Source organism: Chanos chanos, chromosome 3 (genome assembly GCF_902362185.1).
Source record: "Chanos chanos chromosome 3, fChaCha1.1, whole genome shotgun sequence".
NCBI classification, from domain to species: domain Eukaryota; kingdom Metazoa; phylum Chordata; class Actinopteri; order Gonorynchiformes; family Chanidae; genus Chanos; species Chanos chanos.
The window spans coordinates 5,260,001-5,272,033 of record NC_044497.1 but is presented as its reverse complement, the minus strand read 5'-3'; the positions used below and the strand labels follow the sequence as shown (position 1 = coordinate 5,272,033).

The window sequence follows — 12,033 nt, the reverse complement described above, 5'->3', positions numbered from 1 at the left end:
GTACCTCATCATTAGCTCACTTAAATCGATACTGAAATCTTGTCTCGTTTTTTTGGGGTTTTTTTTTTCCAAATGTATTTTGACTGTTTCTCAGCTTTGGGAGAGCGTGGACATTTTCAATGTTGTGTATATACTTCGAAACCATGTCTATACGTTTTACGATTATAAAATGAGTAATGCCCAGTCTCAAAATATAATTGGTTTCCAGAGTTCTTGCCGTCAGAGCGATTGGTCATTACTGTGGTCCCGCCTCTGGTATGGTTGTTCTATCACTTTAGGTTGGGTTGAGAGAAGAGTTAGGAGAAACAAAGTTTTGACAGGCACTCGGTTCGAAAGAATGAGGAGGCTGGAGGTAAGAATGGGTTGTATATGGTATTCCTTTCTGCGCCGCATGGTTCCAAAGTTGTGTCTGCCTGTGCCTGTAAGTTTACTTAAATTGTAGTGTAGATGTAGCTAACCATGATAGCTGGTCACCTAAATGGTGTTATCCTAGCAAGGTTAGCTAAATGGCTTGCTCTCACCGACCAAGGATTCCTGCACGCTAACTGTTACGTGTTATTTTGAGGCGGCAACACAAAAATCATGGTTCTGTCATGTTATATTTTGTCTCATTTGCAATATTTTAGTCTATGCTATACTAACGTGTGAACTGTGGAAGAGCGCTGAATTTGACCATCTTATCATAATGGTCTCTTCCAGCTAACAAGCTAGCTAGCAAGTAGGCTAGGTTAACTTAGCTTGGTAACCAGACAGTTGAAGTTTATTTAGATTCGCTTTAGCATACACGGTAGCTGTGCTAACCTGCTAACATGTTAGCATACGTGTTTGAGGGCAAATAACATCACAGCGAGAAGCCAGTTTTTAATTATTCCCGAGAATTGGACCACAGTAACATTTTCTCGCACAACAGCGTTAATAGATAATGTTGCTCATTTTGCTTGCAAGCTAGATAACGAAAAGTGCGGACAATTAAATTTTCAGCCAACTAATTGCTAACCAGCTGATTCTACTGGCAGTGAGTTATTTTGTTGCTTACATTAAGTATTTCTGTACTTATTCTAATAACTTCGATTAGTCGCGTCATTCTGTCCCAACTTCAGCATCCGGGTGAAGTGTATGGGTTAACACAATACCTCAGATGTTATTTTCCATCTTAAAGTGTACACTTTGGATTGCTTCTGTTTTTATCATAGTGCTAGGTATGCATGTGTGTCTCTTTGCAATCTGGTAGTTACGTTAAGATAGTTGTTTTGGGGATTGGACCACTGCTGTTGCCCTCTGTGTCCGTGTGTCGCTATGTTTACATTGTATTACTGTACTTCACCTCCCCTCTCTGGTCAAGACGTTTGTGACGCAGATGAGACAACGATTACTTCTGGCCCTTTGTCTTCAAATGTGATAACCTGGCATACCCAGTGAAAATCACCACCTGGCTGGACTCACCCGCAGCGACAAGGTACATCAGATTGTACATGTACACTGAGTGCCTGTCATTGCAGACACTGTTGTGACTAATGACGGACTTCACTCAGAGTCTAAATGGATGAACGTGTTTGTCTCCCTACAGGCTGCAGTGTGTACCAAAATGCCAGAGATCACACAGAATCAAACCCCTGTGCACAAACCTCCACGGTATGGAACATATGTAATTCAGTGCGCATGATCGTATGAGCAGACTGTGTCATCCAACAAAAAGCTTTTGTTAACAATATTTATTCCTGTTTAGGCTATGCATACACATCAGGTTAAACATGTATGGAAAGGGGTTTACATGATACCCAGTTTAATATGGTTTACGTCTCAGTTTGATGAACACTGTGAAATGGGCAGTTATGTCCCAGTTACAAGGAAACAAGGGCCCTGCTGTCATATTTAATACTCTATCAAATATTAAAGCCACCCTTAATATTTCAGACAATCAAATGAAAGTACACTGTGAATCATGTTGGCTCACTATGTTTTTTTTCATCTGTTTCAATGTAGCAAGAAGAAAAACAAGGAGACTCACAATGCAGGTGAGAGAATGCATTGGGTGCTATATTGTAAAAACTGTGTTATGATACTTGTTCCCGCTGGTCTCTTGATTGTTGACAAATTTTAATTCCACATCTGTCATGCAGTGGAACGACACCGCAAAGAGAAAATCAATGCCGGTATCAATCGGATAGGTGACCTCTTGCCCTGCTCCCAGGCTTTAAAACAGGTGACGCTGTTATGTTCACATTTACGCCCAGCAGTACAGGGCACTACTAAGTATCCCAGCCAAATACCTTTGTGTTTCCTCATATTTACTGGTACGTTCTGTTTGCAGAGTAAGAACATGATTTTGGGAGAAGCCTTTCGTTACATAACCGAGTTAAAGCAACAGAATGATGAAATGTTGCTCAATGGGGGTGACAAGGTACAAGGTAAAGGACCTTTTAGATTTATTTGGCGTTCTTAATTCTCTGCACAGTCTCCTGCCATTAACTCTGGTATCTGTTCTGTGGCAATGCTGTAACTGTAGCATGTTATACAGTCTCTGTGTTTCATTATTTTTAGATGAAACCTTTTGGAAATTTTATACGGCAAGGATAATTAGATACGAGTTTAATGAAACATTCTGGGTTCATTTAGATGAATTTTTAAGAAGTGAGCTATTATCCATTTAAATAGGACTTTTTTTTTTCTTTTTTTTTTAAAGTTTTTAATGATTATGTTGTTCTTCCCTTGCAGCTGAGGAGATTAGACGTTTGCGCAGGCAGTTAGAGGATCTAAGGAAGGAAAGCGCGCATTACATGGAACTCCTTAAAGCCAACGGCATTAACTTCCTCGATGACCCAACTGTACATTGGAAGGGCAAGCAACGGTGTGCAAAAGTGGCCAAAGTAACACCGACTCATTTGCTGTCGAAGGGAATCATCGTCTTGTCCAATGGGAATACTGCCTGCTCAGCAAGTAAAGTGCCCACCCCTCAAAATCCCGTCTCTAACCTAAACAAACAACCAGCTAATGTTGTGACAGCCCAGCCGTCGTGTGACATCACAATGGGAACGGAACAAAGACTTGGGATTCAGAACGGAACACAGATTGGTGAAATCTTAGCCTCCTCTGCTTCACAGCACATCCCTGTAGCAACGCTTATACCAGCTGTGCCCAAACCAGGACTCGCAGTGGTAGAGCAGTTTACACCTGTGGCACCAGTTGGCCCAAAATTGCCCCCTCCTGTGAATTACATCACTCTTCAAGGGTTGTGTCCACAGCCTGTTGTCACTACTCCGCTGCCTCAGCAATCACAACCTTCCATCCCGACTCCAAGCCTCACGACAGGCGCTTGTCCAACCACACCTTTGCGACTAGAATCCATTTCCAGTCTGACCCCGTTACCTCAAGCTGTTGTGACAAATCCGCTTGTTCCACCTGAAGCCGCTGCAGTGTTCTCTCAGAACACAGAAGTTCGATCTCTTAGCCACACGTTACCGGCCAGCTCTGCAATTCTGAGGGCTAACGCTACTGGAAGCACCCAAACAACATGGACGACGCTGCAACTAACAGGGAACACTGTGCAACCCGTCTGTCAGCCACTTGCCACTTCAGAAGGCGGCACAGGTCAGAGTGTACAGCCGCTCCACGTGTGTCCTGTTGGGATAAAGTCTGTGCAACCCACTAATTTTCGAGCACAGGCACAGGCTCCCGTTCAAGTGCAGAACCCTATCCCAGTGCATATTTCAGTGCAGCACCCTGTGCAGAGTCCTCAGCAGGTTCGCCCTAACATCTTGCCCCATCCCCAAGCTGCTGTAGTTCCCCAACCTGCACTATTATCCCAGTCAACAGTGATGCCCCAGCCCCAGCCTGCAGTGTTGCATCAACCGTCCGTTGTTCCTCAGTCAACTATACTTGCCCAGCCTCAAGCAGCTGTATTAGCACAACCAACCATACTGCCAAAACCCCAGGCCCAGTCAGCTGTTATAGCCCACCAAAACATACAGCCAAAACCTCATTCCCATCAAGCAGTGGTTGCTCAGCCTGGTGCACCTCCACAGCCAACTGTAATACCACAGACTCAATCTGCTGTGTTGCCCCAACCACAGGCCGCTGTTGTGCCAGTACTCCAAACCATGCAAGTGCTGCAGGTGAACTCCTCTGGAACACCAAGTGCAGGGATCGCTGCTCATCAAAACAACCCAAATGTTGTCATTCTCCAGCAAGCAAATCCGTCGTGTCCGGCTCCCCCAGTCATCAGAGACGACACAACTGGTCAGACGCCATGCCAGCATATTGTTATTATCCAAGCACCTAGTCAGACCCCTGCACCCCAGAATCCTCCTGCTGCCATTGTGCCAGCTCCACTTCCTGCTGTACCTAGTCAGATAACTACCTCCAGCTCCCCTTGCACTACAAGCGTTCAGGCAGCCAGTGCGAAGCAGTTGATTCACATCCTTCCACGTCCCTCGGCACAGGCACCCAAGACTATCACTGTGAATGGACAGGTGTACGTTTTGCAATCAGTGAAGTCCCCAGAAAAATCAAACACTCAGGGTGCCCAGAATGTTACACAGATCATCCAGCCCTCCACCTCTGAGGAAACCAATACCAATGTTGCCCTGAATTGCTTGGGTGCTCTCACAAGCCTTAGCCAGAGCATCTCGCAGGTGTCAAGCCACAGCAACGTACAGCTGCATTCCATAACTTCACCCTCTTTTACTTCAGTGCCACCCACTCAGCCTGTACCTGCACCAGCAGAGAACATTTCTCCTGCCATGAGCGTTCCCTCTTCTTCTGCAACTAACGCTGTACAAAGTTCAGTTAGCAGTATGGTGAGCAAGAAGAAGCAAGCTGTGACAACCATTCCGAGAACTAAGCAGACAGCAACAAAGAGTGCCCGATCCAGTAAGAGAAAAGAAATTAGGCAAGGAAGATGCATGCGTGCCATTGCTGCCAAGCCAGCACCAGTTTTGCCGCAAAGCGAAACACTGGAATCAAATGACACTCTTGGACCATCTTCAACAACAACAGAAACAGCAGCATCTGCCCTAAATTCCACAAGCCTGAACAAATTAAGCATTGATGGCAGCACACAGAACACACCTTCAGCCACCAGAGTTAGTTCAGCAAATCCTGTGTCTACAGCACCAAGTGCAAGTTCATCAGAAACTAGACCGGTAGAGAGTTCAGAGAGTCCAGTGGCCAGTTCATCAGATGGTGCAACAAATATCCATAGTGTATGTGACTCACAGAGTACAGCACAGGTCACTGATGTCTCATCTTCTTCACAGAGTTTAACAACAAACAGCGCCGATGTTGGTTCCATAGAAATTTCAACACATTCTAGTAGCAATGCTGCATTAAATAAACACATACATATAAACAGTGTAGGCCTACAACACAGTGGATCATTAGACAGTGTTGATTCCTCAGATCGTGCCATCCTTTCCACACAATGTAGCTCATTGGTTTCATGTGTTACTACCACGGTGACTAGATCTTTAATGAACGCCAGTGTAACAACTAATTTGCAAACAGTTAATAATCAGGTGATCCCTCATATTAAATCTACAAACAACAATAGTTCTAAGCCAAGTCAGTCAACAGAATCAAGTCTCAGTTTAACTGCAAGTACAACTTCTGTGACTTATGTTAGCTCCATACAGACTAAACCAACGATTACATCTGCCTGTTCCACCCTCAATCCGTCCGCAGTGATCAGTGATGTGTCCAAACAGAGGAGGCACACTGTAACCAGTGTAAGCGCCGCAGAAAGTGGACCCGAATGTTCATGTCAGGGTGACCAGACCATGTTGCAGTTTCAGAATGAGCCAGCAAATAAGCATGACTGTCAGTCTACTGACCCTGTGCAGATACAGCCACTTTGTACTTTGCCTTCAACAACATCTCCATGCTCAGTTCCCCCAGTTCCAGTATCTTCTGGCACAGCTTGTCTCACATTTCCAGCTGAATCAAGGAAGCAGGACATTTTGAATAAGCCTCCAAACCAGCAGCCGGGAATATCTATGACAATGGTGTCCACTACTCACATTAGTTCTACAGACCTAAAACGTCTCTCAAGCAAGAGCAAAGATTCTGGTGGAGATAGGCATTCGAGTCAAGTAGCTGACAAAGGAGGGCCAGGGATTGATGCTTTCCATGGAAAGGACTCAGTATTGTCACAGCAGGGCTATAGCTTGGACAGTGAAGCACTGGAACAACCACTGGTGTTAAATAGACAGACAGACTCACCAATGTCTGCAGGTTCGGGCGGTCGAGGATTTTCTGTTGCATCCTTGCTTCCCGCTGGCCAAAATAGTGCCTCTACCAGTACTTTTGGAACGTTTACCATTACCTCTGAGCAAGCAGAGATTTTGGCAATGGCTGCCAAAGCCATTTTAGAACAAGACAGTCCAGGAAGAAGGGTCGAGGGTTGCAATGTAGATAATGCAGCAAGTACCGGTACTTCTGGTTGGGACATACCAAAATCCCAGCAAACAAGCTCCAACAACAAAGAGAGAACTACAGGACAGCAGTTAAAATTGTCAAAACAGGTGGACTTAGCTGTTTCAAAGACTCCCTCTCAGGTCTCTGTTCGAGGTCCACCAGTTGAGGCATCAGTAAGTGGCCCATCTGGCACAAGACATCAGATATCATATTCTCAATCTCAGTCTGGAACTGTCGGTAGCCTTAATGTCAATAACCTCATCAGGTCCAGTTCCAGTCAGCCTTATCCTGGTTCACCTAGTCTTGCGCAGCAGGGATCTGTTCCGTCACCGGGGGGCGCTGCTATTATGGCATCACAGCCCTCTACCCCAGTGCTCCCTCCCTGCACAGGCACTGCGCAGCTTAATGAGTACACACCTCTGAAAAGTGCATTGATGCGAAGTCATGGAGGTGTGGGAATGGCTGAACGACATCAGATGGATGTGTCAAAACGCCCTGCGCAGGAGGATATCATGCTTCCAAGTAACAAGCGCTCAAAGCCATGCCCTCCTACAAATGTCGGGAGGATTGATGTCAAAGCTACAGACCACGTTCAGATGTTGGCTGGTCAGATGCCTCCGAGTTCTTCAACTGTTATGACTAGAATTAATTCGGATGCCCTGTTTTCTGGCAACTCTTTTATGAGCACTGTCCTTAGGCCACCCGAAGGACACTGTGCAACACAGCTGCCACAGCAGGAACAGAATCAGCCTAGCGTCGTCCATTTACAACAGGGGCACTCCCAGCATGGCACCCCACAGTCTGGACAACACTTGAGTGGAAACCCATATCTGAAGCATCAGCAGCAACAACAGCAACAGCAGGAACAACAGAGACACCACCTCTACCAACTACAGCATCATCTTACACAACCAGACACCATACAAATTCATGGTATCCATCAAAGGTCTTTGCAGCAGGACCAGCATGTCCACAAAAAGAGGGGGCCCGTACGCAGTGGTCAGGCAGGACCAGCGGTTGGTTTGCAATCCAAGCACCACCTGGAAAAGAGCGGAGTGCAGCAGCAGTCACAGCAGCAGCAGCAGACACAACAGCATCCACAGCAGCAGCAGCACCAACAACAACCACAGCAAGCCTCCCAGCAACATCAACAACAGCACCAACAACCACATCACCAACAACATCAGCAACAGCAGCATCAACAGCAGCAGCAGCAGCAGCAGCAACAACAACAACAACAACAGCAGCCGCAGCATCCACCACATCAACAACAACCGCAGCAGCCCCAGCAAATGCAACAGTCTCACCAACAGCAGCAGCAACAGCAGATTCAACAGCAAAATTCACACTCAAGACACCAACATCTACAGCAGCATCTCCAGCAGCAACAGCAGCAGCACTTTGGAGGTCGTCCAGAGAAAAGTTGCGAGGTTCAGACAGCAGGTCCAAGGGGTCATCAAAGCAGTCATTTGGGTCAGCAAGAACGACAAACCGGGCAGGATCATGGCACTATGCAAAGACTAATGAGTTCGCGTTCTTTAGAGCAACAGTTAACGTCACAGGCTAGCAACACTGTGTCAAGGCCCTCAGATATTGCCTGTGCCCCTTCACGTCAAGAACGCCACCATCGCCTCTCAAATTATTCTGCTGAGGCACTCATTGGAAAAACATCATCCGCTGGTGAGCAGCACTTGGGGCTCCATATGCAGGGCTCTCGTAGCAATGCACAAGACCAGCCCGATTTACGGGGTTATTTAGATTCATCTCGTGGGAAGGGAAACATTGCTCATAATCCACAAAGTAGGCTTCCCCCGGATCACCCTGGGACGGCAGATGTCCAGCGAATTTCAGAGTGCCTACCTTTTAAAACTCTAGTGGGTGGGCATCAGCTTAGCAACTTTGAGGTGCAAGTTTCACGCGGTGGAGACATGAATCCCAAATCTGCTCCCCCGGTTCAAAGGGGTCCTCAAGCACAAGCAGGATTCAGAATGGGCACTGGCCCACCTGGAGATGGACGGACTCGCGTGAGTTATTCGGGGGCACATCCTCCACCACAGGGAGTGCAGATTGGAACAGGATTGCCACGTGAACAGGAGGGATGCCACCAGAGCTTCATGCAAACTCTGTTGGTTCCACATCCATCTGAGCAAAGCGGGCATCAGAGACCAGCACAGTGCTGTCCCCCAGTCAGTATTGAGTATAACTGTGGTCCTGGAACATCTGCTGGAGATCTGCAGGTGAAGGCCTCTAGTCCCAATTTGCCACCAGCTCACAAGACTCCTGCAATGCGGCTTGGGGACACCAACAAAGGCCATATTCCGCAGGTTAGTGGTAATTTGCACGGTCCAGCTGTGAGAGCAGGACTTCCCCATCCCCCAACACCTCAGAGTAGCTCAGACACAGGACGCACCCCAGCCTCTACGCGTCCTCTTTCGGCCGTCAGCCAGCGAACTCGACATATTGGACCAGATTCTCAGAGTGCTAAGATCCGCCCTGGAGATCGACCTCGGTCTGGCAACCTGAGACCTGGAAATCCGTTTGAGCCAGAGGGATCCTTGCCACTCCCCTCAGGTGGAGGAGTATTAATCGGACGCCCGCAGACAGGGGGTGAGGCTCGCCGCAGTAGCATCGTGCGATTCATGACTGACAGTACACAGGTCAGCGCCGATAACAACCTGGTGTCTGATCAACACCTCACGCAGAACTTTGGCTTTCCTTTCATTGCGGAGGGAGGTATGAACCCCCCGCCTATTAACGCTAATGCATCCTTCATCCCCCCCGTCACCCAGCCCAGTGCCTCACGCACTCCTGCTCTTCTGCCTGTGGAGCCCCAAAATACCTTACCCTCCTTCTACCCTTCATATTCGCCTGCAGCACACCCCAGTCTTCCGAGCGAGATTCCATTGCAGTACTTCTCGAACCAGATGTTCACCAGTCCGAGCGCTGACAAGAACAGTAGCGCCCCACTGAACAATCGGTTTGGCTCCATCCTTTCTCCGCCTCGTCCCGTCGGCTTCGCCCAAGCCAGCTTCCCTTTGCTCACCGACATAGCACCCATGCCCATCGCAAATTCCTCGGGCATCACCCCCCACCTGTCCAATTTCAATTTGACCTCTCTGTTCCCTGAAATCGCTACCGCTATGCCCACCGACGGCTCCTCCATGCCGATGTCCCCCCTGTTGTCCCTGTCCAACACTTCCTCCTCAGATTCTAGTAAACAGACAAACCGGCCCGCCCATAACATCAGTCATATCCTTGGGCATGATGGGAGTTCTGCTGTCTGAGCGTAGAATCAGGAAACCAGTTACTCTGCCTGTTTGGAATGATTTTATGGTATAAATGATGCATCCGAACTGTGTTGGCAGTTGTTTTGGTAATGAGTGTTTTGTAGATTTTGCCATAACGTTCAGATTCATGAATAATGGGGCTGGGTTTCAGAATCAGTAACCAACGTCATAATGGTTGAGGTATGAGATGCCAAGGTAATCAGGGTTGCTGTTGGGCATCTGATGCCATAGTACATTAAGGCAATGTTTTGTGACTTTCATCACAATTATTTATGTTTAATTTACTTTTTTTTTAAATGGTAAAATGCGGTTTATTCTGAAGACTGTAATTTTTTTTTTTTTTTTACTTCTGTGTCACCTGTTCCTCTGAAAGAGAATAAAATTTTCCACTTAAGATTAGGATAACAGCAAATTCAAAGTACTTATTTATATGAAGATCTTGGTTTGGACTGTAGATATTTGTAAATATAAAAAGATTTGATTATTAAAGTCTTTTTTGTAATTAGCACCAGCTTTAAGGTGCGTTTCTCTTCATTGCTTCCTTTCTTTGATTTCAAATTCAATGCGTAGCTTTTTCTGTCAAAAGCCCTTAATTTCATGGAAGTCCTGAATTAGTGCTGCATTTTAAAAAAACATTTAAAAAGTTCATTTCTCGCTGCCGTTAACTCTTACGCCATGTATAATATTTTGTGAGAAAAGATAAATTCTCAAATAAGGGAGAGGAAAAGTATTTCCTAGTTTTGTGCCAAAATACTGTATAAAAAAAAAAAAAACCCCAAATCACTCGCACGTCAGCGAGAACGTTTCTTTTTTACCGATTACACAAACTACCTTGTTGACTGGTTAGTCCGAAGAAAGGGGAACATATCTGATCTAATGACTGGTTTAATCTCCAGTCTGTTCTTAAAGCCACGTTTTGTTTTACCACAGTATCACACTGTCATAATAAGAGGCTTTTACTTTTTTATTACTATTATTTTAAATAATTGCAAGTGGTGGATACATTTAATAAGCCAACGGCCCTAGTGTCACACGACCTCACGATGAGACGTATGTTTGAACTAAGGTGCATTGCTCTAGACAAAATCAAAGGACGAGGGCTGTATTTTCGAAAACTTGTGTGATTTTCCATGGTGCCTCTAGCGCTAACCATGGCTAAATTGCGGCTACATTTTCCGTGGCATCGCTTTCAGTGCTTCTTTACGCATATTCAAATGTGACGCGTGTCACCGTTGTACTGGCGGGTTCGTTCAGCCTGACTGGTGAATAACGCGCGTCTGAGGTTTTGTCACTGTGCCCCTTCAACATTTGGAACTTTTACACAGTGGCTGTAGTGACCCTAAGAGACTTATCAGGGGCTTTCAAATACATCACAACTCTTCAAACTTAACGTGCAAGTCCGTTTTGATGAGTCTTATTGCGTGGAAATGGGTAAAAAAAATTCTCTGTAAGGAAGATTCTCCTCAGAACCCCGATAGGCATGAGTTGACTTCCAGATTTAAGCAGAATGTCAAAGTATGTGTTGTTATTTACACAAGTACTCCACCAGGTGTCACTAGTTATCCATACAAAGCCAGCTACTGCTCTGTTGAGTTTTTACATTTCACAGACGATATAATGCAAAGTTTTACTGGCTGATTTGTATAGGAAACGCCTTTAGCAAGAACAGTTATTTGTTGATTAAAATAATTTCTGAGATTTCTTCCCTACCTCTGAGTGTATTTTAGGGCAAGTGTAGTTTAGTTTACATGTCACAATACTTTTATGTTGTCTAATGATAGTCTGTTCATTTGTTACTCTAGTAGCTATCTAAAACAAGTTTGCAGTAACAGTAAATTACACAAATGTACGGCAAAGGAGCCCATAGACTTGCTATGCAGTGCTTGATTGACAACAGCTGAGCTTAACCCTCACTCATTAAAAGGGTGTTTATCACAAAGCGACGTGAACACACTGGGAAATGTCCAAAAGCCCAGATGTCTCTATCTCAGAATTTCCTTCTGCACTGAAGTAAATGGAATAAAGATAAAAAAAAAAACAAAAAAAAACAAAACAAAAAAAAACAGTATTTTTATGTAAATTTAGCGAGACTGGTGTTTTTGAGTGAGGACTGTTTCTTGAATAGTCTACATAAATTCTTCGGCAGTTGATGAAAAAAATTAAAACTGATTCTAAAGGTGAGGACACGGGTCAACATGATGGTTTGGTGTTAAGTGATCTTACTGTATTTAGTACTAAAATTGTTCGGGGGTGGGGGGGGGTGTGACACTCCACAAGAGAAATATGACTTTTTTTTTTTCAGCTTTATTTACATGCAATAGTGCTCCAGCATGTG

General features: G+C 45.5%; 1 protein-coding gene across 1 annotated transcript; it reads left to right on the top strand.

Annotated features, from left to right (window-relative positions):
* The first annotated feature begins 278 nt into the window (after positions 1-278).
* On the top strand, positions 279-10,181 carry usf3 (upstream transcription factor family member 3). Its single transcript, XM_030769587.1, has 7 exons — positions 279-352; positions 1,343-1,456; positions 1,568-1,632; positions 1,984-2,015; positions 2,121-2,203; positions 2,312-2,408; positions 2,716-10,181. Exons 3-7 carry the CDS (start codon positions 1,586-1,588, stop codon positions 9,693-9,695), a joined length of 7,239 nt encoding a protein of 2,412 aa, XP_030625447.1. The 5' UTR covers positions 279-352; positions 1,343-1,456; positions 1,568-1,585; the 3' UTR covers positions 9,696-10,181.
* Positions 10,182-12,033: the final 1,852 nt, after the last annotated feature.

Coding starts and splice junctions, on each gene's coding strand:
- usf3 (XM_030769587.1), top strand. CDS start 1,586: ATGCCAGAGATCACACAGAATCAAACCCCTGTGCACAAACCTCCACG. Junction 1,633..1,983: donor CCTGTGCACAAACCTCCACG/GTATGGAACATA, acceptor GTTTCAATGTAG/CAAGAAGAAAAACAAGGAGA. Junction 2,016..2,120: donor CAAGGAGACTCACAATGCAG/GTGAGAGAATGC, acceptor TCTGTCATGCAG/TGGAACGACACCGCAAAGAG.